Raw genomic sequence first — 26,648 nt, 5'->3', positions numbered from 1 at the left:
CCAATCGAGAATCTGTGGAAAGAACTGAAAACTGCTGTTCACAAATGCTCTCCATCCAACCTCACTGAGCTCGAGCTGTTTTGCAAGGAGGAATGGGAAAAAATGTCAGTCTCTCGATGTGCAAAACTGATAGAGACATACCCCAAGCGACTTACAGCTGTAATCGCAGCAAAAGGTGGCGCTACAAAGTATTAACTTAAGGGGGCTGAATAATTTTGCACTCCCAATTTTTCAGTTTTTGATTTGTTAAAAAAGTTTGAAATATCCAATAAATGTCGTTCCACTTCATGATTGTGTCCCACTTGTTGTTGATTCTTCACAAAAAAATACAGTTTTATATCTTTATGTTTGAAGCCTGAAATGTGGCAAAAGGTCGCAAAGTTCAAGGGGGCCGAATACTTTCGCAAGGCACTGTAGGGCTGAACTCACATGTTGTCAGTGAAGAAGCAGTGGGCCTTCTGCTGGACCAAGCTCATGTCATGTCTGTCCCAGCTACGTGAGGGCCGCTGCATATGCTTCCTCCCCAGGACCAGGATGACCAGGCCCTGGCGCTCAAGCTCCGACACCACCTCCAGGAGCTGCATAGAAACACCAACACGATTAGTCATCATCACATACAGTGCATTCGGAAAGTATTCAGATGCCTTGACTTTATCCACATTTTGTTACGTTACAGCCTTTTTCTAAAATGAATTAAATAGATGTCTCCCCCTCATCAATCTACACACAATACTCCATAATGACAAATTCAAAACAGGTTTTTAGACATTTTTTGAAAATGTATTAAAACTAAAATATAGAAATACCGTACTTACATAAGTATTCAGACCCTTTGCGATTACACTTGAAAAATAGCTCAGGTGCATCCTGTCTCCATTGATCATCCTTGAGGATGTTTCTACACCTTAATTTGAGTCCAGAAAATCACATTGTATGATTTTTTATGAATTTATTTGCAAATTATGGTGGAAAATAAGTATTTGGTCAATAACAAAAGTTTCTCAATACTTTGTTATATACCCTTTGTTTGCAATGACAGAGGTCAAGCGTTTTCTGTAAGTCTTCACAAAGTTTTCACACACTGTTGCTGGTATTTTGGCCCATTCCTCCATGCAGATCTCCTCTAGAGCAGTGATGTTTTGGGGCTGTTGCTGGGCAACACGGATTTTCAACTCCCTCCATTTTCTATGGGGTTGAGATATGGAGACTGGCTAGGCCACTCCAGGACCTTGAAATGCTTCTTACGAAGCCACTCCTTCATTGCCCGGGCGGTGTGTTTGGGATCATTGTCATGCTGAAAGACCCAGCCACGTTTCATCTTCAATGCCCTTGCTGATGGAAGGAGGTTTTCACTCAAAATCTCATGATACATGGCCCCATTCATTCTTTCCTTTACACGGATCAGTCGTCCTGGTCCCTTTGCAGAAAAACAGCCCCAAAGCATGATGTTTCCACCCCCATGCTTCACAGTAGGTATGGTGTTCTTTGGATGCAACTCAGCATTTTTTGTCCTCCAAACATGATGAGTTGAGTTTTTACCAAAACGTTATATTTTGGTTTCACCTGACCATATGACATTCTCTCAATATACTTCTGGATCATCCAAATGCTCTCTAGCAAATTTCAGACGGGCCTGGACATATACTGGCTTAAGCAGGGGGACACGTCTGGCACTGCAGGATTTGAGTCCCTGGCGGCGTAGCGTGTTCCTGATGGTAGGCTTTGTTACTTTGGTCCCAGCTCTCTGCAGGTCATTCACTAGGTCCCCCCGTGTGGTTCTGGGATTTTTGCTCACCGTTCTTGTGATCATTTAGACCCCACGGGGTGAGATCTTGCGCGGAGCCCCAGATGGAGGGAGATTATCAGTGGTCTTCTATATCTCCTAATAATTGCTCCCACAGTTGATTTCTTCAAACCAAGCTGCTTACCTATTGCAGATTCAGTCTTCCCAGTCTGGTGCAGGTCTACAATTTTGTTTCTGGTGTCCTTTGACAGCTCTTTGTTCTTGGCCATAGTGGAGTTTGGAGTGTGACTGTTTGAGGTTGTGGACAGGTGTCTTTTATACTGATAACAAGTGCCAGTTGCCATTAATACAGGTAACGAGTGGAGGACAGAGGAGCCTCTTAAAGAACAGGTCTGTGAGACCCAGAAATCTTGCTTGTTTGTAGGTGACTAAATACTTATTTTCCACCATAATTTGCAAATAAATTCACTAAAAATCCTACAATGTGATTTTCTGGATTTTATTTCTCATTTTGTCTGTCATAGTTGAAGTGTACCTATGATGAAAATTACAGGCCTCTCTCATCATTTTAAGTGGGAGAACTTGCACAATTGGTGGCTGACTAAATACTTTTTTGCCCCAATGTATATATTATCTGCTGAAATTGTTGCAACCCCTATTACTAGCCTGTTCAACCTCTCTTTCGTATTGTCTGAGATTCCCAAAGATTGGAAAGTTGCCGCGGTCAACCCCCTCTTCAAAGGGGGTGACACTCTAGACCCAAACTGCTACAGACCTATATCTATCCTACCCTGTCTTTCTAAGGTCTTCGAAAGCCAAGTTAACAAACAGATTACTGACCATTTCGAATCCCACCATACCTTCTCTGCTATGCAATCTGGTTTCAGAGCTGGTCATGTGTGCACCTCAGCCACGCTCAAGGTTCTAAACGACATCATAACCACCATCGATAAGAGACATTACTGTGCAGCCGTATTCATCGACCTGGCCAAGGCTTTCGACTCTGTCAATCACAACATTCTTATTGGCAGACTCAACAGCCTTGGTTTCTCAAATGATTGCCTCGCCTGGTTTACCAACTACTTCTCTGATAGAGTTCAGTGTGTCAAATCGGAGGGCCTGTTGTCCGGACCTCTGACAGTCTATGGGTGTGCCACAGGGTTCAATTCTCGGGCCAACTCTCTTTTCTGTATACATAAATGATGTTGCTCTTGCTGCTGGTGATTCTCTGATCCACCTCTACGCAGACGACACCATTCTGTATACTTCTGTATACTTCTGGCCCCTCCTTGGACACTGTGTTAACTAACCTCCAGACGAGCTTCAATGCCATACACCTCTCCTTCCGTGGCCTCCAACAGCTCTTAAACGCAAGTAAAACTAAATGCATGCTATTCAATCGATCACTGCCCGCACCTGCTCTCCCGTCCAGCATCACTACTCTGGACGGCTCTGACTTAGAATACGTGGACAACTACAAATACCTGGGTGTCTGGTTAGACTGTAAACTCTCCTTCCAGACTCACATTAAGCATCTCCAGTCCAAAATGAAATCTAGAATCGGCTTCCTATATCACAAAAAAGCATCCTTCACTCATGCTGCCAAACATACCCTCTTAAAACTGACCATCCTACCGATCCTTAACTTCGGTAATGTCATCTATAAAATAGCCTCCAACACTCTACTCAGCAAACTGGATGCAGTCTATCACAGTGCCATCCGTTTTGTCACCAAAGCCCCATACACTACCCACCATTGCGACCTGTACTCTCTCGTTGGTTGGCCCTCGCTTCATACTCGTCGCCAAACCCACTGGCTACAGGTTATCTACAAGTCTCTGCTAGGTAAAGCCCCGCCTTATCTCAGCTCACTGGTCACCATAACAGCACCCACTCGTAGCACGCGCTCCAGCAGATATATCTCACTGGTCATCCCCAAAGCCAATTCTTCCTTTTGTCGTCTTTCCTTCCAGTTCTCTGCTGCCCATGACTGGAACGAATTGCAAAAATCTCTGAAGCTGGAGACACATCTCCCTCACTAGCTTTAAGCACCAGCTGTCAGAGCAGCTTACAGATCACTGCACCTGTACATAGCCCATCTGTAAACAGCCCATCTATCTACCTACCTTATCCCCATACTGGTATTTATTTATTTAGCTCCTTTGCACCCCAGTATCTACCTGCACATTCATCTTCTGCTGATCTACCATTCCAGTGTTTAATTGCTATATTGTAATTACTTTGCCACCATGGCCTATTTATTTTTTTAACTTACCTCATTTGCACTCACTGTATATAGACTTTTTGTTTTCTTTTGTTCTACTGTATTATTGACTGTATGTTTTGTTTATTTCATGTGTATTTGTATGTTTCGAATTGCTACGCTTTATCTTGGCCAGGTTGCAGTTGCAAATGAGAACTTGTCCTCAACTAGCCTACCTGGTTAAATAAAGGTGAAATAAATCACATATAAAATAAATGATGATGTGACACATAGCTTGTTTCTTATATCCCATACATAACTTTAGTGCAGAAATACAATTTGGCAGTTGCTATCATTGTTTCTATGTTGAGTGCATGCTCCATAGTTTACGTGGTTGTTACAACATTGTTACAACATTTAAGAGGCGCACAGCGATGCGGTAGAGAGCTCGATTTGGCCTCTGCGTGCCTTCCGAGGCTCCGCAATTGCGTCACACCATCCACACGGTCTCCGACCACATTTTTGGATCAAACATAAATAGGCTTTTACAGCCTCATGTCTCCAGCATGGGATGCTGCGGTGTTCTGGTAAAGGAGGCCCAAACAGAATCCCAGGCTTAAAATAGGGTTCAGGCGGGGCGTTGGGAAATGCCAACGGTCTGTTCACTCCGGGGACCCCCCCCCGAAGAGTTTAAAATAGTGAAGTACAGTTATACATTGATATCGTGTACTGTTATTGTTAAAATAATTATTGTATTTAAAAACATGATCTAAACGTTATATCATTCTTGTTATAATGTAAACTTGATGGTTTGCAGACTCCCCTTGGACCAGGGAATGGAACTGGCCACTCTCCTTATAGTCTGCCTTCAGGTAGTTGATTTTTGGTTTGTGTACGTTCTGTTCGTGTACGTTCTGTTCGTGTACGTTCTGTTCCTGCACGTTGGATCAAAGTTATTTTTTAAGTTAAGACTGTATAGGACAGTCCGTTTTTCATTTCAAATAACGTATCCCTTTGTATATTTTAAAGCACTTTGGTTTATTTCCTTGACATAATTTGTATTTTCTGTTTTGAGAAATAAAACCTTTGTCAGTGGTATGTATTAATGGATGCCAAGGGAAGCCAGGCTTCCCTAAAAAATGTGCCAATAAAAAAAACATACAATAATTTATCTTTCATCTCTATGTATTTCATAATTTTTCTTCAATTCGCAAGAGGCTTAATGTATCTCACCGGAGAAAGCATCCGAGCGAGCCAAACAGCGCCCCACTGTCTCTATGTGTAGGCCATCTATCTGATGCGGTCTGGTCCAAATTAGTATAACCTTGTTGCTCCCAGTAGCACTGAATGGGATGCAAGGGAAGCCAGCGAGCATTTGTCCTCCCTGGTTAAAAAAAGTATAAAAAATGATCCAATCAGCATTGAGCTAAACTGAGCGAGCTCAACTGTGAATGGTCCTGGCACACCAAAAAAAAGTGACAAGGGAAGCCAGCTTGGATTTTGGCATCACTCCTATCAAATCGCATTGAGAGCATACGTCTTTGAAATAAACAATTTGAATTGTTGCATCATGTTGTGTTGTTGTCCTCCGGTGACTAGCTAGCTAGCTAAAATTGGCCCTTTCCTAAATTAGCCATGGATGTTGATAGGGATTTGGACTTGTGATTTTACTTAATTCTCCAAACTGGCCAATGATTATAACGGCTATTCTGATCCAACCATTAATTCATACATTGTTGTGCCCCTGGCCTGAGAGGATGGAAGTTCAATATGTAGCTAGATGTAGAAGGCTAATGTTAACTAGCTAACATTGCTCATGAATGTAAGTTAGGCTAGCGAGCAAGCATTTTAGCCAGGTAGCCTAGGACAACAAAAATAAAAGCGTGTACCTAATGACCGTTTCGTCAACGTTAAAATACGCACACACATGTTCACACACAGAAATCAGAACCATGGGCAGCCACATCATATTTAGCTTACTTTGATTGGACTAAATTGTTTTTGGTACCTTTTAGTTATCACTGTATTAGATGAAGCAGAGGTGATTTGATGATGTTGAAATGTTGTACAACATTGTTACAACATTTAAGAGGCGCACAGCGATGCGGTAGAGAGCTCGATTTGGCCTCTGCGTGCCTTCCGAGGCTCCGCAATTGCGTCACACCATCCACACGGTCTCCGACCACATTTTTGGATCAAACATAAATAGGCTTTTACAGCCTCATGTCTCCAGCATGGGATGCTGCGGTGTTCTGGTAAAGGAGGCCCAAACAGAATCCCAGGCTTAAAATAGGGTTCAGGCGGGGCGTTGGGAAATGCCAACGGTCTGTTCACTCCGGGGACCCCCCCCCGAAGAGTTTAAAATAGTGAAGTACAGTTATACATTGATATCGTGTACTGTTATTGTTAAAATAATTATTGTATTTAAAAACATGATCTAAACGTTATATCATTCTTGTTATAATGTAAACTTGATGGTTTGCAGACTCCCCTTGGACCAGGGAATGGAACTGGCCACTCTCCTTATAGTCTGCCTTCAGGTAGTTGATTTTTGGTTTGTGTACGTTCTGTTCGTGTACGTTCTGTTCGTGTACGTTCTGTTCCTGCACGTTGGATCAAAGTTATTTTTTAAGTTAAGACTGTATAGGACAGTCCGTTTTTCATTTCAAATAACGTATCCCTTTGTATATTTTAAAGCACTTTGGTTTATTTCCTTGACATAATTTGTATTTTCTGTTTTGAGAAATAAAACCTTTGTCAGTGGTATGTATTAATGGATGCCAAGGGAAGCCAGGCTTCCCTAAAAAATGTGCCAATAAAAAAAACATACAATAATTTATCTTTCATCTCTATGTATTTCATAATTTTTCTTCAATTCGCAAGAGGCTTAATGTATCTCACCGGAGAAAGCATCCGAGCGAGCCAAACAGCGCCCCACTGTCTCTATGTGTAGGCCATCTATCTGATGCGGTCTGGTCCAAATTAGTATAACCTTGTTGCTCCCAGTAGCACTGAATGGGATGCAAGGGAAGCCAGCGAGCATTTGTCCTCCCTGGTTAAAAAAAGTATAAAAAATGATCCAATCAGCATTGAGCTAAACTGAGCGAGCTCAACTGTGAATGGTCCTGGCACACCAAAAAAAAGTGACAAGGGAAGCCAGCTTGGATTTTGGCATCACTCCTATCAAATCGCATTGAGAGCATACGTCTTTGAAATAAACAATTTGAATTGTTGCATCATGTTGTGTTGTTGTCCTCCGGTGACTAGCTAGCTAGCTAAAATTGGCCCTTTCCTAAATTAGCCATGGATGTTGATAGGGATTTGGACTTGTGATTTTACTTAATTCTCCAAACTGGCCAATGATTATAACGGCTATTCTGATCCAACCATTAATTCATACATTGTTGTGCCCCTGGCCTGAGAGGATGGAAGTTCAATATGTAGCTAGATGTAGAAGGCTAATGTTAACTAGCTAACATTGCTCATGAATGTAAGTTAGGCTAGCGAGCAAGCATTTTAGCCAGGTAGCCTAGGACAACAAAAATAAAAGCGTGTACCTAATGACCGTTTCGTCAACGTTAAAATACGCACACACATGTTCACACACAGAAATCAGAACCATGGGCAGCCACATCATATTTAGCTTACTTTGATTGGACTAAATTGTTTTTGGTACCTTTTAGTTATCACTGTATTAGATGAAGCAGAGGTGATTTGATGATGTTGAAATGTTGTACAACATTGTTACAACATTTAAGAGGCGCACAGCGATGCGGTAGAGAGCTCGATTTGGCCTCTGCGTGCCTTCCGAGGCTCCGCAATTGCGTCACACCATCCACACGGTCTCCGACCACATTTTTGGATCAAACATAAATAGGCTTTTACAGCCTCATGTCTCCAGCATGGGATGCTGCGGTGTTCTGGTAAAGGAGGCCCAAACAGAATCCCAGGCTTAAAATAGGGTTCAGGCGGGGCGTTGGGAAATGCCAACGGTCTGTTCACTCCGGGGACCCCCCCCCGAAGAGTTTAAAATAGTGAAGTACAGTTATACATTGATATCGTGTACTGTTATTGTTAAAATAATTATTGTATTTAAAAACATGATCTAAACGTTATATCATTCTTGTTATAATGTAAACTTGATGGTTTGCAGACTCCCCTTGGACCAGGGAATGGAACTGGCCACTCTCCTTATAGTCTGCCTTCAGGTAGTTGATTTTTGGTTTGTGTACGTTCTGTTCGTGTACGTTCTGTTCGTGTACGTTCTGTTCCTGCACGTTGGATCAAAGTTATTTTTTAAGTTAAGACTGTATAGGACAGTCCGTTTTTCATTTCAAATAACGTATCCCTTTGTATATTTTAAAGCACTTTGGTTTATTTCCTTGACATAATTTGTATTTTCTGTTTTGAGAAATAAAACCTTTGTCAGTGGTATGTATTAATGGATGCCAAGGGAAGCCAGGCTTCCCTAAAAAATGTGCCAATAAAAAAAACATACAATAATTTATCTTTCATCTCTATGTATTTCATAATTTTTCTTCAATTCGCAAGAGGCTTAATGTATCTCACCGGAGAAAGCATCCGAGCGAGCCAAACAGCGCCCCACTGTCTCTATGTGTAGGCCATCTATCTGATGCGGTCTGGTCCAAATTAGTATAACCTTGTTGCTCCCAGTAGCACTGAATGGGATGCAAGGGAAGCCAGCGAGCATTTGTCCTCCCTGGTTAAAAAAAGTATAAAAAATGATCCAATCAGCATTGAGCTAAACTGAGCGAGCTCAACTGTGAATGGTCCTGGCACACCAAAAAAAAGTGACAAGGGAAGCCAGCTTGGATTTTGGCATCACTCCTATCAAATCGCATTGAGAGCATACGTCTTTGAAATAAACAATTTGAATTGTTGCATCATGTTGTGTTGTTGTCCTCCGGTGACTAGCTAGCTAGCTAAAATTGGCCCTTTCCTAAATTAGCCATGGATGTTGATAGGGATTTGGACTTGTGATTTTACTTAATTCTCCAAACTGGCCAATGATTATAACGGCTATTCTGATCCAACCATTAATTCATACATTGTTGTGCCCCTGGCCTGAGAGGATGGAAGTTCAATATGTAGCTAGATGTAGAAGGCTAATGTTAACTAGCTAACATTGCTCATGAATGTAAGTTAGGCTAGCGAGCAAGCATTTTAGCCAGGTAGCCTAGGACAACAAAAATAAAAGCGTGTACCTAATGACCGTTTCGTCAACGTTAAAATACGCACACACATGTTCACACACAGAAATCAGAACCATGGGCAGCCACATCATATTTAGCTTACTTTGATTGGACTAAATTGTTTTTGGTACCTTTTAGTTATCACTGTATTAGATGAAGCAGAGGTGATTTGATGATGTTGAAATGTTGTACAACATTGTTACAACATTTAAGAGGCGCACAGCGATGCGGTAGAGAGCTCGATTTGGCCTCTGCGTGCCTTCCGAGGCTCCGCAATTGCGTCACACCATCCACACGGTCTCCGACCACATTTTTGGATCAAACATAAATAGGCTTTTACAGCCTCATGTCTCCAGCATGGGATGCTGCGGTGTTCTGGTAAAGGAGGCCCAAACAGAATCCCAGGCTTAAAATAGGGTTCAGGCGGGGCGTTGGGAAATGCCAACGGTCTGTTCACTCCGGGGACCCCCCCCCGAAGAGTTTAAAATAGTGAAGTACAGTTATACATTGATATCGTGTACTGTTATTGTTAAAATAATTATTGTATTTAAAAACATGATCTAAACGTTATATCATTCTTGTTATAATGTAAACTTGATGGTTTGCAGACTCCCCTTGGACCAGGGAATGGAACTGGCCACTCTCCTTATAGTCTGCCTTCAGGTAGTTGATTTTTGGTTTGTGTACGTTCTGTTCGTGTACGTTCTGTTCGTGTACGTTCTGTTCCTGCACGTTGGATCAAAGTTATTTTTTAAGTTAAGACTGTATAGGACAGTCCGTTTTTCATTTCAAATAACGTATCCCTTTGTATATTTTAAAGCACTTTGGTTTATTTCCTTGACATAATTTGTATTTTCTGTTTTGAGAAATAAAACCTTTGTCAGTGGTATGTATTAATGGATGCCAAGGGAAGCCAGGCTTCCCTAAAAAATGTGCCAATAAAAAAAACATACAATAATTTATCTTTCATCTCTATGTATTTCATAATTTTTCTTCAATTCGCAAGAGGCTTAATGTATCTCACCGGAGAAAGCATCCGAGCGAGCCAAACAGCGCCCCACTGTCTCTATGTGTAGGCCATCTATCTGATGCGGTCTGGTCCAAATTAGTATAACCTTGTTGCTCCCAGTAGCACTGAATGGGATGCAAGGGAAGCCAGCGAGCATTTGTCCTCCCTGGTTAAAAAAAGTATAAAAAATGATCCAATCAGCATTGAGCTAAACTGAGCGAGCTCAACTGTGAATGGTCCTGGCACACCAAAAAAAAGTGACAAGGGAAGCCAGCTTGGATTTTGGCATCACTCCTATCAAATCGCATTGAGAGCATACGTCTTTGAAATAAACAATTTGAATTGTTGCATCATGTTGTGTTGTTGTCCTCCGGTGACTAGCTAGCTAGCTAAAATTGGCCCTTTCCTAAATTAGCCATGGATGTTGATAGGGATTTGGACTTGTGATTTTACTTAATTCTCCAAACTGGCCAATGATTATAACGGCTATTCTGATCCAACCATTAATTCATACATTGTTGTGCCCCTGGCCTGAGAGGATGGAAGTTCAATATGTAGCTAGATGTAGAAGGCTAATGTTAACTAGCTAACATTGCTCATGAATGTAAGTTAGGCTAGCGAGCAAGCATTTTAGCCAGGTAGCCTAGGACAACAAAAATAAAAGCGTGTACCTAATGACCGTTTCGTCAACGTTAAAATACACACACACATGTTCACACACAGAAATCAGAACCATGGGCAGCCACATCATATTTAGCTTACTTTGATTGGACTAAATTGTTTTTGGTACCTTTTAGTTATCACTGTATTAGATGAAGCAGAGGTGATTTGATGATGTTGAAATGTTGTACAACATTGTTACAACATTTAAGAGGCGCACAGCGATGCGGTAGAGAGCTCGATTTGGCCTCTGCGTGCCTTCCGAGGCTCCGCAATTGCGTCACACCATCCACACGGTCTCCGACCACATTTTTGGATCAAACATAAATAGGCTTTTACAGCCTCATGTCTCCAGCATGGGATGCTGCGGTGTTCTGGTAAAGGAGGCCCAAACAGAATCCCAGGCTTAAAATAGGGTTCAGGCGGGGCGTTGGGAAATGCCAACGGTCTGTTCACTCCGGGGACCCCCCCCCGAAGAGTTTAAAATAGTGAAGTACAGTTATACATTGATATCGTGTACTGTTATTGTTAAAATAATTATTGTATTTAAAAACATGATCTAAACGTTATATCATTCTTGTTATAATGTAAACTTGATGGTTTGCAGACTCCCCTTGGACCAGGGAATGGAACTGGCCACTCTCCTTATAGTCTGCCTTCAGGTAGTTGATTTTTGGTTTGTGTACGTTCTGTTCGTGTACGTTCTGTTCCTGCACGTTGGATCAAAGTTATTTTTTAAGTTAAGACTGTATAGGACAGTCCGTTTTTCATTTCAAATAACGTATCCCTTTGTATATTTTAAAGCACTTTGGTTTATTTCCTTGACATAATTTGTATTTTCTGTTTTGAGAAATAAAACCTTTGTCAGTGGTATGTATTAATGGATGCCAAGGGAAGCCAGGCTTCCCTAAAAAATGTGCCAATAAAAAAAACATACAATAATTTATCTTTCATCTCTATGTATTTCATAATTTTTCTTCAATTCGCAAGAGGCTTAATGTATCTCACCGGAGAAAGCATCCGAGCGAGCCAAACAGCGCCCCACTGTCTCTATGTGTAGGCCATCTATCTGATGCGGTCTGGTCCAAATTAGTATAACCTTGTTGCTCCCAGTAGCACTGAATGGGATGCAAGGGAAGCCAGCGAGCATTTGTCCTCCCTGGTTAAAAAAAGTATAAAAAATGATCCAATCAGCATTGAGCTAAACTGAGCGAGCTCAACTGTGAATGGTCCTGGCACACCAAAAAAAAGTGACAAGGGAAGCCAGCTTGGATTTTGGCATCACTCCTATCAAATCGCATTGAGAGCATACGTCTTTGAAATAAACAATTTGAATTGTTGCATCATGTTGTGTTGTTGTCCTCCGGTGACTAGCTAGCTAGCTAAAATTGGCCCTTTCCTAAATTAGCCATGGATGTTGATAGGGATTTGGACTTGTGATTTTACTTAATTCTCCAAACTGGCCAATGATTATAACGGCTATTCTGATCCAACCATTAATTCATACATTGTTGTGCCCCTGGCCTGAGAGGATGGAAGTTCAATATGTAGCTAGATGTAGAAGGCTAATGTTAACTAGCTAACATTGCTCATGAATGTAAGTTAGGCTAGCGAGCAAGCATTTTAGCCAGGTAGCCTAGGACAACAAAAATAAAAGCGTGTACCTAATGACCGTTTCGTCAACGTTAAAATACGCACACACATGTTCACACACAGAAATCAGAACCATGGGCAGCCACATCATATTTAGCTTACTTTGATTGGACTAAATTGTTTTTGGTACCTTTTAGTTATCACTGTATTAGATGAAGCAGAGGTGATTTGATGATGTTGAAATGTTGTACAACATTGTTACAACATTTAAGAGGCGCACAGCGATGCGGTAGAGAGCTCGATTTGGCCTCTGCATGCCTTCCGAGGCTCCGCAATTGCGTCACACCATCCACACGGTCTCCGACCACATTTTTGGATCAAACATAAATAGGCTTTTACAGCCTCATGTCTCCAGCATGGGATGCTGCGGTGTTCTGGTAAAGGAGGCCCAAACAGAATCCCAGGCTTAAAATAGGGTTCAGGCGGGGCGTTGGGAAATGCCAACGGTCTGTTCACTCCGGGGACCCCCCCCCGAAGAGTTTAAAATAGTGAAGTACAGTTATACATTGATATCGTGTACTGTTATTGTTAAAATAATTATTGTATTTAAAAACATGATCTAAACGTTATATCATTCTTGTTATAATGTAAACTTGATGGTTTGCAGACTCCCCTTGGACCAGGGAATGGAACTGGCCACTCTCCTTATAGTCTGCCTTCAGGTAGTTGATTTTTGGTTTGTGTACGTTCTGTTCGTGTACGTTCTGTTCGTGTACGTTCTGTTCCTGCACGTTGGATCAAAGTTATTTTTTAAGTTAAGACTGTATAGGACAGTCCGTTTTTCATTTCAAATAACGTATCCCTTTGTATATTTTAAAGCACTTTGGTTTATTTCCTTGACATAATTTGTATTTTCTGTTTTGAGAAATAAAACCTTTGTCAGTGGTATGTATTAATGGATGCCAAGGGAAGCCAGGCTTCCCTAAAAAATGTGCCAATAAAAAAAACATACAATAATTTATCTTTCATCTCTATGTATTTCATAATTTTTCTTCAATTCGCAAGAGGCTTAATGTATCTCACCGGAGAAAGCATCCGAGCGAGCCAAACAGCGCCCCACTGTCTCTATGTGTAGGCCATCTATCTGATGCGGTCTGGTCCAAATTAGTATAACCTTGTTGCTCCCAGTAGCACTGAATGGGATGCAAGGGAAGCCAGCGAGCATTTGTCCTCCCTGGTTAAAAAAAGTATAAAAAATGATCCAATCAGCATTGAGCTAAACTGAGCGAGCTCAACTGTGAATGGTCCTGGCACACCAAAAAAAAGTGACAAGGGAAGCCAGCTTGGATTTTGGCATCACTCCTATCAAATCGCATTGAGAGCATACGTCTTTGAAATAAACAATTTGAATTGTTGCATCATGTTGTGTTGTTGTCCTCCGGTGACTAGCTAGCTAGCTAAAATTGGCCCTTTCCTAAATTAGCCATGGATGTTGATAGGGATTTGGACTTGTGATTTTACTTAATTCTCCAAACTGGCCAATGATTATAACGGCTATTCTGATCCAACCATTAATTCATACATTGTTGTGCCCCTGGCCTGAGAGGATGGAAGTTCAATATGTAGCTAGATGTAGAAGGCTAATGTTAACTAGCTAACATTGCTCATGAATGTAAGTTAGGCTAGCGAGCAAGCATTTTAGCCAGGTAGCCTAGGACAACAAAAATAAAAGCGTGTACCTAATGACCGTTTCGTCAACGTTAAAATACGCACACACATGTTCACACACAGAAATCAGAACCATGGGCAGCCACATCATATTTAGCTTACTTTGATTGGACTAAATTGTTTTTGGTACCTTTTAGTTATCACTGTATTAGATGAAGCAGAGGTGATTTGATGATGTTGAAATGTTGAAGTTGAAATGGTTCCGGAATAGTGGAAGCAGCTCCTGTTTTCTTTGAGACTTGAGGTAACTCCCTGTGGTTCTAAATCAATAGTTGTTTAGTGGTCCAAAAATGTCAGAAACATTAACTTGCTTGACCAAGCTGTAGGTCTGTTACATGCAATATGCTTTGAGGACTAAACCAGACAGAGGTTGCTATCCGGTTTTGTGACAAAATAAAAGGTATGGTTGAATTTATTCTGCCACTGTGTCTTCTTATTGTCTGCCTTTAGACATATTAATTAACAGGTTATAGAGCAAACAACGCAATTATCACAACACATATGTTATAATATGGCATTTTTTCTGGCTTCCCCAGTGAATTTACCCACACACCGCTACTGACCCTAATATTGTTTGCACCCTAATTAGTTGTCTCTCGTTGCCTGCTTGGTCATCCCAGACAGCCCTTTCCTTTTTTAAGGTATCTGTGGCCAATGATGCATATCTGTATTCGCAGTCATGTGAAATACTGATTTCCTTATACGACCTGTACCTCAGTAAAATCTTTGAAATTGTTGCATGTTGCATTTATATTTTTGTTCAGTATAATAATAGTTTCACACACATGCAAAAACTCTGACATGTCCGATTGTATGTCTGTCTGATGTGGTTGAGAATGCAGACGAGTGGGTTGGGGAGATGTGACCTTTAGCTGATAACTAGGACAGAAGTCAGCACCACAAATACACAAATACTGATTTTAGTCATATTAGAATGGAAGAGAAATCCCCTCAATAAGGCATCAGAGTCTGTAGGTGTGCTGAAACAAAGCTACATGTGCTGCATTTATAGAAATACAGAACTGCTGTATTTGAAAGCTGGAAGCAGGTTATTCATATCTACTCTATGCAGTAAGTGCCCTGAGGCCACAGTCCCCCCCCCTGCTCCTCACTAATGCTCAGCTCACCTGTCAGAGAAACAAGAAGCTAAACAGCTGTGGGGAGGTGGAGGGATTATTCACACTGTGTGTGTGTTTGTGTATGCATGGCAGACTGCTGGCCAGACTGTGGTGACTGAGGGTTCTGCTTACAGAGCACAGATATAATACTCTGTGGGTTTCTTCGGCTATGAGCCCATGGTTAAATAAATATACACAGCACTAAAAATATACCCATCTTTCCCACATGAAAAAGTGTTGTCATTTATTAACAGCCTCCCATAGCCCCATGCAGCCGTGACAATGCCATCTCCTCTGTGTCTCAAGTGGGGGAAGCACATGGGTAACTTATGTGGGCTGGCATTACAACTTATTCACTTCATTGGAATTCAAGATGGATATTTGTATTTGGCTCTTTTCGAGGGGTCTATACATGCTGGCGTGGCTGTGCTGTGCACTATATCATCCCCTAGTAGCAACCGGAGAGAGGGAGCAGACATACCGTACATCCTGTCCAGAATGACTTAATTGTACTGAGTTACAAATACAAGATAGGCACCCTTTATATTCCGTTACTAGGAATTCGTAATATTGACAGTGATTCCAGCCTTAGTCATCAGTGGGGGAAAAATTAATTTTCTCCCACTGATTCAACCCAAGTCTGAGACGTTCGAGAGTATTTGCTTTCATGATGATGACTGATGCTCGACCACTCAAGTAGTAAAAAAGTTCAGATTTAGGAAACATCCCCTGCATTGGAATATTGCTTTTGATTGACGCTGACTGTGGTTTGGTTAGTGTGGAAGACTGAGTAAGACTAACAGTGAGTCAGTATGAACCTAAACACACTGAAATGGAAGTGGTAACACCAGCTGTGCATGTGCACTATGTTCTAATAGTTACTGTTTATAGGTTGCAGTCTAATTGCACTGCAGAAGGCACATCACTAGTAGTGCTGGGAAATTGCCAGTGACCTCACGATATTATCACTTTACTTACATGCCGATACGATATGTATTGGGATTCTCACAATGCTATATAAACTCAGCAAAAAAAGAAACGTCCTCTCACTGTCAACTGCGTTAATTTTCAGCAAACTTAACATGTGTAAATATTTGTATGAACATAAGACTCAACAACTGAGACATAAACTGAACAAGTTCCACAGACATGTGACTGACATAAATTGAATAATGTGTCCCTGAACAAAGGGGGGGTCAAATTCAAAAGTAACAGTCAGTATCTGGTGTGGCCACCAGCTGCATTAAGTATTGCAGTGCATCTCCTCCTCATGGACTGCACCAGATTTGACAGTTCTTGCTGTGAGATGTTACCCCACTCTTCCACCAAGGCACCGGCAAGTTCCTGGGCATTTCTTGGGGGAATGGCCCTAGCCCTCACCCTCCGATCCAACAGGTCCCAGATGTGCACAATGGGATTGAGATCCGGGCTCTTTGCTGGCCATGGCAGAACATTGACATTCTTGTCTTGCAGGAAATCACACACAGAACGAGCAGTATGGCTGGTGGCATTGTCATGCTGGAGGGTCATGTCAAGAAGAGCCTGCAAGAAGGGTACCACATGAGGGAGGAGGATGTGTTCCCTGTAACACACAGCGTTGAGATTGCGTACAATGACAACAAGCTCAGTCCGATGATGCTGTGACACACCGCCCCAGACCATGACGGACCCTTCACCTCCAAATTGATCCCGCTCCAGAGTACAGGCCTCGATGTAACGCTCATTCCTTCGACGATAAAAGCAAATCCGACCATCATCCCTGGTGAGACAAAACCGCGACTCATCAGTGAAGAGAACTTTTTGCCAGTCCTGTCTGGTCCAGCGACAGTGGGTTTGTGCCCATAGGTGACGTTGTTGCCGGTGATGTCTGGTGAGGACCTGCCTTACAACAGGCCTACAAGCCCTCAGTCCAGCCTCTCTCAGCCTATTGCGGACAGTCTGAGCACTGATGGAGGGATTGTGTGTTCCTGGTGTAACTCGGGCAGTTGTTGTTGCCATCCAGTACCTGTCCTGTAGGTGTGATGTTCGGCTGTACCGATCCTGTGCAGGTGTTGTTACACGTGGTCTGCCACTGCAAGGACGATCAGCTGTTCGTCCTGTCTCCCTGTAGCGCTGTCTTAGGCATCTCAGAGTATGGACATTAAAATGTATTGCCCTGGCCATATCTGCAGTCCTCATGCCTCCTTGCAGCATGCCTAAGGCACGTTCACGCAGATGAGCAGGGACCCTGGGCATCTTTCTTTTGGTGTTTTTCAGAGTCAGTAGAAAGGCCTCTTTAGTGTCCTAAGTTTCCATAACTCTGACCTTAATTGCCTACCGTCTGTAAGCTGTAAGTGTCTTGACGACCGTTCCACAGGTGCATGTTCATTCATTGTTTATGGTTCACTGAACAAGCACGGGAAACTGTTTTTAAACCCTTCACAATGAAGATCTGTGAAGTTATTTGGATTTTTATGAATTATCTTTGAAAGACAGGGTCCTGAAAAAGGGACGTTTTTTTCTTCTTCTGATATATATATATATATATATATATACACTGTATATCACAAAAGTGAGTACAGTACACCCCTCACATTTTTGTAAATATTTAAGTATATCTTTTCATGTGACAACACTGAAGAAATGACACTTTGCTACAATGTAAAGTAGTGAGTGTATAGCTTGTATAACAGTGTAAATTTGCTGTCCCCTCAAAATAACTCAACACACAGACATTAATGTCTAATCCGCTGGCAACAAAAGTGAGTACACCCCTAAGTGAAAATGTCCAAATTGGGCCCAATTAGCCATTTTCCCTCCCCGGTGTCATGTGACTCATTAGTGTTACAAGGTCTCAGGTATGAATGGGGAGCAGGTGTGTTAAATTTGGTGTCATCGCTCTCACACTCCCTTATACTGACTGGTTACTGGAAGTTCAACATGGCACCTCATGGCAAAGAACTCTCTGAGGATCTGAAAAAAAGAATTGTTGCTCATGAGTGCTGCCAGCATTGCTGCAGAGGTTGAAGAGGTGGGGGGTCAGCCTGTCAGTGCTCAGACCATACGCCGTACACTGCATCAAATTGGTCTGCATGGCTGTCGTCCCAGAAGGAAGCCTCTTCTAAGGATAATGCACAAGAAAGCCCACAAACAGTTTGCTGAAGACAAGCAGACTAAGGACATGGATTACTGGAACCATGTCCTGTGGTCTGATGAGACCAAGATAAACTCATTTGGTTCAGATGGTGTCAAGCGTGTGTGGCGGCAACCAGGTGAGGAGTACAAAGACAAGTGTGTCTTGCCTACAGTCAAGCATGGTGGTGGGAGTGTCATGGTCTGGGGCTGCATGAGTGCTGCCGGCACTGGGGAGCTACAGTTCATTGAGGGAACCATGAATGCCAACATGTACTGTGACATACTGAAGCAGAGCATGATCCCCTCCCTTCGGAGACTGGGCCGCAGGGCAGTATTCCAACATGATAACGACCCCAAACACACCCCCAAGACGACCACTGTCTTGCTAAAGAAGCTGAGGGTAAAGGTGATGGACTGGCCAAGCATGTCTCCAGACCTAAACCCTATTGAGCATCTGTGGGGCATCCTCAAACGGAAGGTGGAGGAGTGCAAGGTCTCTAACATCCACCTGCTCCGTGATGTCGTCATGGAGGAGTGGAAGAGGACTCCAGTGGCAACCTGTGAAGCTCTGATGAACTCCATGCCCAAGAGGGTTAAGGCAGTGCTGGAAAATGATGGTGGCCACACAAAATATTGACACTTTGGGCCCAATTTGGACATTTTCACTTAGGGGTGTACTCACTTTTGTTGCTAGCGGTTTAGACATGAATGGCTGTGTGTTGAGTTATTTTGAGGGGACAGCAAATTTACACTGTTATACAAGCTGTACACTCACTACTTTACATTGTAGCCAAGTGTCATTTCTTCAGTGTTGTCACATGAAAAGATATACTTAAATATTTACAAAAATGTGAGGGGTGTACTCACTTTTGTGATATACTGTGATAGATAGATAGATAGATAGTGATTCGGGACAGTGATTTTATTGTGATTTGATGTTCAAAACATATTGCTCACCATATGTCTGCTGCAGAGGGACAATAGAGAGCCATGATAAACGGAATTTTGATCAGTCAATAAAATAAAAGTGCTGAAAACGAATTGGCTCCCTATTTAAAAAGAAGATGGAAAATAAGCTATGAAGGAAAAAAATACTGGCGTTTTGGTGCAGATACAGCCAACTTCCGCTAAAATTATATTGCGATATTGTCAGAACAGTACAATATATCGTCAAAAATAATATCCCCGTCGGCCTCCCGAGTGGCGCAGTGGTCTAAGGCACTGCATCGCAGTTGCTGGCTGTGCCACTAGAGATCCTGGTTTGAGTCCAGGCTCTGTCGCAGCAGGCCACGACCGGGAGACCCATGGGGTGGCACACAATTGGCCCAGCGTTGTCCGGGAGGGTTTGACTGGCAGAAATGTCCTTGTTCCACCGCGCTCTAGCGACTCCTGCGGCGAGCCAGGCGCATGCACGCTGACACGGTCGCCAGGTTTACGGTGTTTCCTCCGACACATTGGTGTGGCTGGCTTAAGCGGGCATTTTGTCAAGAAGCAGTGCGGCTGAGTTGGGTCGTGTTTCAGCAATCAGACAAGACTAACTACCAACTGGATACCACGAAATTGGGGGGAAAAAGGGGTAAAAATAAGTAAAATATTATCCCAAAATGTAACTATCGTCCCCCCCGTCCCATCACTAATCAATAGCACAACACCACATCCTTAAATGTCAGATCAATGGTGCCAACTCAGAACATTTCATACCCTGTGATTGTTGTTCTGGACTCACATTCGCAGAGAACTCACCGTCTGCGACTGGTTCCCTTTGATGCCAATGTTGGCCACATTGAGTCCATCTATGACCACGTCAAAGGCCGGCTTCCGCTTGACAAAGTTCTTGAAGCTCTCCAGCTCCTAGGAGAGGGAGAAACACTTGGTTACCAAAGCTTCCGGTTTACATATGTGGTTAAATGTTTTATGCTTCCATTTGAAATGTTTGTGCATGTCAAGTCCATATTATATTTAATATTTTTTAAATTAAATGTCTCACAGCTATCAGGTGATCTATGAGGGGGTGGGAAATTCACATACTTATTCACAAAAAAAATACTTGAAAGTCTTGAGCACCAGCTCATGATGCATGCTGGTCTGTACACAACAAGGATGAACTTCAGTAGCAGGGCAAGATAAATCAAACATGGCATGGTCAATATTTACTTAACTCGACAGCCAGGACTTCCTTCTCGCTCTTGTTTTTCTTTCATTGTTTCCGTTTCAATGGGAAACTGGACTGGGTCCAGATATAAATCTGGCAGTACACAGTACAGCGCAGAATTTCTGGATAGGCCACATGTCAACCCAGGCCACACCTCCACCTGTCTGTCTGTCTATCATGTACATTCTACACTGCAGGTATGCATGCATAGGTCTCTCATGTTGCTGTCACTGCTGCTTAGTACATAGGAAATAGAGATCCACTGACACATGAAATACTTTTTTTAGATTGCGACATACATGGTCAGTCTTGTTGCATTCTCAGGAAACATGGTGTATATATTAGCATCTATTTGTGATGAAAGAAATGGAAAAAAAAATTGATTGCGACATACATAAAAATATATTTTTAAATTCATTTCATCACATATAGATGCTAATATTTCACCATGTTTCCTGAGAATGCAACAAGACAGACCAACTACAGCCTACAAACCAACACATAATGTGGTATAAGTGTCCATTATACAATACTGTAGCCCATGGAACAGGCCAGTACTTTCACTTCTTTGTCTCTGCTAGCAAAGAGCCTGAAAAATCCCCTGACACACCCCCAATACAATCCTAAAGTCCACCAGAACAACAGTAAAGTACTGTATACCCCTGAGAAAAACTATACAAAAAAAACTATAGCAAATTTAGCAAAAGCTTTTGACTTTGTAAGCAACAGCATCGCAATGAGACATCTGTATGGGACGGAAAGAGGAATAATATTTGGGGAATCCCTGTGTTGCAGAAGGGAGAACGAGTTCTGCAACTAAAGGACATGAAGTATTGAAGAAACATTCAGGCCCTGTTTCAGGCCATAGACATTCTAATATATCATTAGGCCTCTGGGATAAAGGCAGGACGTTAACATCTCGTTAACCAATAGCCTGGGGAAGAGCTTACTTTCCCTTTACTTCACCTCTACCTTTTAAACACAGCTTGTTGTGTTGCTATCTGCTCCCCTGCAGCACTAGCAGTTGTCATGGCGAGTTGGGACTGGAAGAACTGGGAATTCCCAGAGGTTGTAGGGTCACGTGACTTGTGCTTAGATGTTGTTTTTGATGGAGTCAGAGACAATGGATCTCCACTCTAGTTCCATTGTGGAGGGAATGGGTTTAGCTGAGCATAGCATGGCAACCACCCAGTTACACTTGATAGGAGGCACCTTTGCATCTCTCCAGAGTTTCTCCCTGGTAGGGAGAGAATATTTCACATTTGATGGCTCTTCTTCATTGTTCTTGCATAACTGAGTTTTCCACATGGAAAAAGGAGACAATGCTGAGAAACAATTTTATCAACTACGTATCTGCAATACTGTCTGGAACCAATAAAATGTCTAAATCACCAAGGAACCTACACTCCCATTCAAAAGTTTGGGGTCACTTAGAAATGTCCTTGTTTTTGAAAGAAAGCAATTTTTTTGTATATTAAAACAACATCAAATTGATCAGAAATACAGTGTAGACATTGTTGATGTTGTAAATGACTATTGTAGCTGGAAACAGCTGATTTTTTATGGGGCTCCCGGTCACGGGATCCAACCCCAGGCTGTAGTGTCGCCTCAGTACTGACTTCACAGACATTTTCAATCTCTCACTGTCCTAGTCTGTAATCTCAACATGCTTCAAACTGATCACCATTGTCCCAGTTCCCAAGAATTCCAAGGTAACCTGCCTAAAATACTGTAATCATCCTGGCACTCACATCTGTAATTATGAAGTGCTTTGAAAGGCTGGTCATGACACACATCAACACCATCATCCCAGGCACCATGGACCCAGTCCAATTCGCATACCACCCCAAAAGATTGACAGATGACGCAAAATGTAAATTCACACTGCCCTCTCCCACCTGGACAAGAGGGGAAAAAACTATGTGAGAATGTTGTTCAGACGACAGCTCAGCATTTAACACCATAGTCCCCTCCAAACTCATCACCAAGTTGGGGACCTTGGGACTGAACACCTTCCTCGGCAACTGGGTCATGGACTGCCTAACGGGCCGGCCCAAGGTAGTGAGAGTAGGCAACAACACTTCTGCCATGCTGACTCTCAACATGGGGGGCCCTCAGGGGTGTGTGCTTAGTCCACTCCTGTACTCCCTGTTCACCCAAGACTGTGTGGCCACGCACAACTACAACATCATCAATTTTGCTGGCAACACAACGGTGGTCGGCCTGATCACCGACGGCGATGAGACATCCTACAGGGAGGTCAGAGACATAGCAGTGTGGTGCCAGGACACCAACCTCTCCCTCAACGCTAGTAAGACCAAGGAGCTGATCGAGGACTACAGGAGAAAGAGGGGAGAGCACGCCCCCATCCACATCGATCGGGCTGTAGCGGAGCAGGTCGTGAGCTTCACGTATCTTGGCTTCCACATCATTAAGGACATAACATGGCCCACTCACACCTGCACAGTAGGGTGACCACATGTCCCAGATTGTGCAGGACAGTCTTACATTTTCGTCCTTGGTCCCGTGTCCTGTGTCCCACAAGCAAACAATCCTCTCCCACATTTAATCAACAAATTCAAACACTACTAATTTAGAAAAAAAAGATTGAGGGGGGATCACACAGACATACTACATTGTCCAGCAAAATCATCCTGTTGTCCCGCATTTGGGTATTTTAAATGTGGTCAGCTTCTACCCCACGCCATAAGACTGCTAAATAGTTCATCAAATAGTTACCCGGACTATCTGCCCGGACCCTACTGTCTCTATGCAAACTCACAAGACTATATATATATACACACTACATACACACACTACACTGACACTTTCATACAAAACGCAAACACATACACTACATAAGCACACAAACCGACACAAAACAAACACACAAACATATACATACAAGAGTTCAATCTTGGTTTCATCAGACCAGAGAATCTTGTTTTTCATGGTCTGAGAGTCCTTTAGGTGCCTTTTGGCAAACTCCAAGCAGGCTGTCATGTTCCTTTTACTGAGGAGAGGCTTCAGGCTGGCCACTCTATCAAAAAGGCCTGATTGGTGGAGTGCTGCAGAGATGATTGTCCTTCTGGTAGATTCTTGGGGACCTTCAATGCTGCAGAAATGTTTAAGTACCCTTCCCCAGATCTGTTCCTCAACACAAACCTGTCTCGGAGCGCTAAGGACAATTCCTTTGATCTCATGGCTTGGTTTTTGCTCTGACATGCACTGTTTTAAAAACCTGTTTTCGTTTTGTCATTATGTGATATTGTGTGTAGATTGATGAGGAAAAACGGTATTTAATCCATTTTAGAATAAGGTTATAACGTAACAAAATGTGGAAAAGGGGAAGGGGTCTGAATACTTCCGAATGCACTGTATCTATCTGAAATACCTCATACAAGCAATAATTTCATGGTAAATTCTATACCCGTTGTATGTAGCACGTGGCCAATAACATTTGCATTGATATCTTAATAGCATTAGGCTATACAGTGACATTCCACATAACTGTATTCAATCCAACCACCCAAAACAACAATTGTAGATAAAAATACATGTGGCTGTTCCACCGGTCTGTCATCTCCCTCTAGTCTAAAGCGCGAGGAACAGGTTGTTATGTTGTGTTCTATGGCTGGTTCTACATTCTAAAACCCTGCAAGCCAGGGTGTTCCCTGTCAACCTGCGGCAAAATGTTGCCCTTTACATCCTGGTTAGTTACAGAACAACAATAATATCTTACTTCTCAGTGCAAGACTATGTTATGCTTATTCTAGGAATTCACCTCTGAAAGTATTAATTGGGACAGACAGAGAAATAGGCTAATATAAAGCAGTGCTGCACCGCAGACAAACCATAACAAGTGGGTTCTAATTTTAATCTGTGAATCATAGACAAAATGATTTAATTAAAAAATGGTACCGTTGCTTTTCAATTTATTCTAAATGCATTTTTCTTGCACTCTTTCATGTGATAGACTTTACAATGAAGTTGAACCTTGCAAAGAAAACACTAATGCTGCATAGGAGCTCCAGCCCCAGCACCAGGACTGAGGGCGTTAGTTTTCAGTGCCTCACACTGGTTTCACATCATAAACTACTCACTCATGTAACCATGGGGGGTTAGAGTCCGCGCAAGCACAGACAAACGCACATACACACACAGGGACTTTCCAGGGTCACTCATGTGAGATCCTGTTGAGGGTTGAAATGTGAAACTCTTTTGTGCAGCTTATATGACTGCAGCAGGCCCAAAAAATGTCCACGCTATGCCCAGATATAAACAAAACTAATGTTACCTAAAGCAACAAAGAGGGATTACAGCTCAGAACAGGGACTTAATGTATTACAGTTCATCCTGACATGCAATCGAGTAATCAAAAGAAAATTGAATTTCCCAAATAAACTGCCATGAAATAGCCTATCACTTTATTATACAATATACACTGAGTGTACAAAACATTAGGAACACCTGCCCTTTCCATGACGTAGACAGACTGACCAGGTGAATCCAGAGGAAAGCTATATGATCCCTTATTGATGTCACCTGTTAAATCCACTTCAATCAGTGTAGATGAAGGGGGGAGACAGATTAAAGAAGGATTTTTAAGCCTCGAGACATGGATTGTGTGTGTGTTCCATACAGACGGTGAATGGACAAGACAAAATATTTAAGTGTCTTTGAACGGGGTATGGTAGTAGGTGCCAGGTGCTGCTGGGTTTTTCACACTCAACAGTTTCCTGTCTGCATCAAGAATGGTCCACTATCCAAAGGGACATCCAGCCAACTTGACACAACTGTGGGAAGTATTAGAGTCAACATGGGCCAGCATCCCTGTGGAACACTTGACACCTTGTAGAGTCCATGCCCCGACAAAGTAAATCTGTTCTGAGGGCAAAAGGGGGTGCAACTCAATATTAGGAAGGTGTTCCTAATGCTTTGTACATCTGTACAAAAATTATATTTCCCATGAAACAGTATCTATAAAGGATAGTTCCCATTGCTCTAACACTAGTTAGCATTGGCTTGTGAAACTACCTCTAACTTCCTTCCTACTCGACAGAGACACAAAACATTAATCCATGAGTTTATTTGACTCTGGGAAAGTAGATACAGGGCCACATTGCCAAAATCCCAAAGTATCCCTTTAAGACAAAACAGATTTAACACAGTAGTTCTCAGTGGTGGAAAAAGTACCCAATTGTCATACTTGAGCAAAAGTAAAGATATCTCAATAGAAAATGACTCAAGTAGAAGTGAGTCACCCAGTAAAATACTACTTGAGGAAAAGTCTAAAAGTACTGCCCAACAACAACAACACTTTCTGTGGCAAACAGAAGCAGAAGGATCTCTGCACCCCATTTAATGAGAGTGCAACAGAGGTGGTTTGGTGATCCATGCATGTGATGAGCAACCTTGCCTGAGACCGGTATCAGCTTGACTGATGCGCTTTCTAACCCAGGTATCCTGTATCCTGACAATGCAACTTTTCAGGTCTCAGACAAGTTACTCATCACACAAACATGGTCACTGATCCGCCTGTGTTACACTTCAACCCCTTTTGACCTACTCTTTGAAGAGACCCATCCAAGCCACAGGACCAATGCCTAAGTCAGAAACATGTTAACCTTATAATGACTACCCTTGCCGGAGACTTAAAACGTACACATCTAACACAAGCTAACACATGTCAAACTAACACGTCTTCAGGTCACAGGCAAGGTTCTCATCACATAAGCATGGATCACCAAACCACGCTCTTTTGATGAGTAACCTTGCTGGATCTAGTGTAGCAGATAGGGATCTGTGAAACTCACTCCTCAGTCTGCACAATTAAAGAAGGCCTCTCCATATGAGCTGAATCAGGGGGAAGCAGTCAACGTGATGTCCTTTACAATGGTGCCACTGGACTTGGATCTACAGATGCGCTGGTTCAACAACTGGGGTCGCTGTGGAGTGAGTTTAGTGGGTGAATGTAGCAGATCGGGATCTGTGAAACACACTCATAAGCCTGAATTGTCGCACCTTGTGCAATTGAAGAAGGCCTTTTTAAATATCTTGGTGGGTTGGAACACTTCAGGAGGGCGGTCAAGTATGTTTGCAAGGCAGACGTCC

General features: G+C 42.5%; 1 protein-coding gene across 2 annotated transcripts in view; it reads right to left on the bottom strand.

Moving 5' to 3' along the window:
* LOC110497728 (mitochondrial ribonuclease P catalytic subunit) overlaps window positions 1-26,648 on the bottom strand; it is a 37,401-nt gene that overhangs the window by 5,233 nt on the left and 5,520 nt on the right. For both annotated transcript variants that reach the window (XR_005037704.1, XM_021574048.2), the window contains 2 exons: window positions 20,126-20,233; window positions 430-578 (listed from right to left, as the gene is read on the bottom strand). Coding sequence is in view for 1 of the 2 variants with exons in the window: in XM_021574048.2 (XP_021429723.2) it covers window positions 430-578; window positions 20,126-20,233 (257 nt within the window). In the remaining variant the exon portion in view is untranslated. The remainder of the gene's footprint in view (window positions 1-429; window positions 579-20,125; window positions 20,234-26,648) is intronic.

This window comes from Oncorhynchus mykiss, chromosome 19 (genome assembly GCF_013265735.2).
Source record: "Oncorhynchus mykiss isolate Arlee chromosome 19, USDA_OmykA_1.1, whole genome shotgun sequence".
Taxonomy (NCBI): Eukaryota; Metazoa; Chordata; class Actinopteri; order Salmoniformes; family Salmonidae; genus Oncorhynchus; species Oncorhynchus mykiss.
This window is presented reverse-complemented; position numbering and strand designations above follow the sequence as displayed.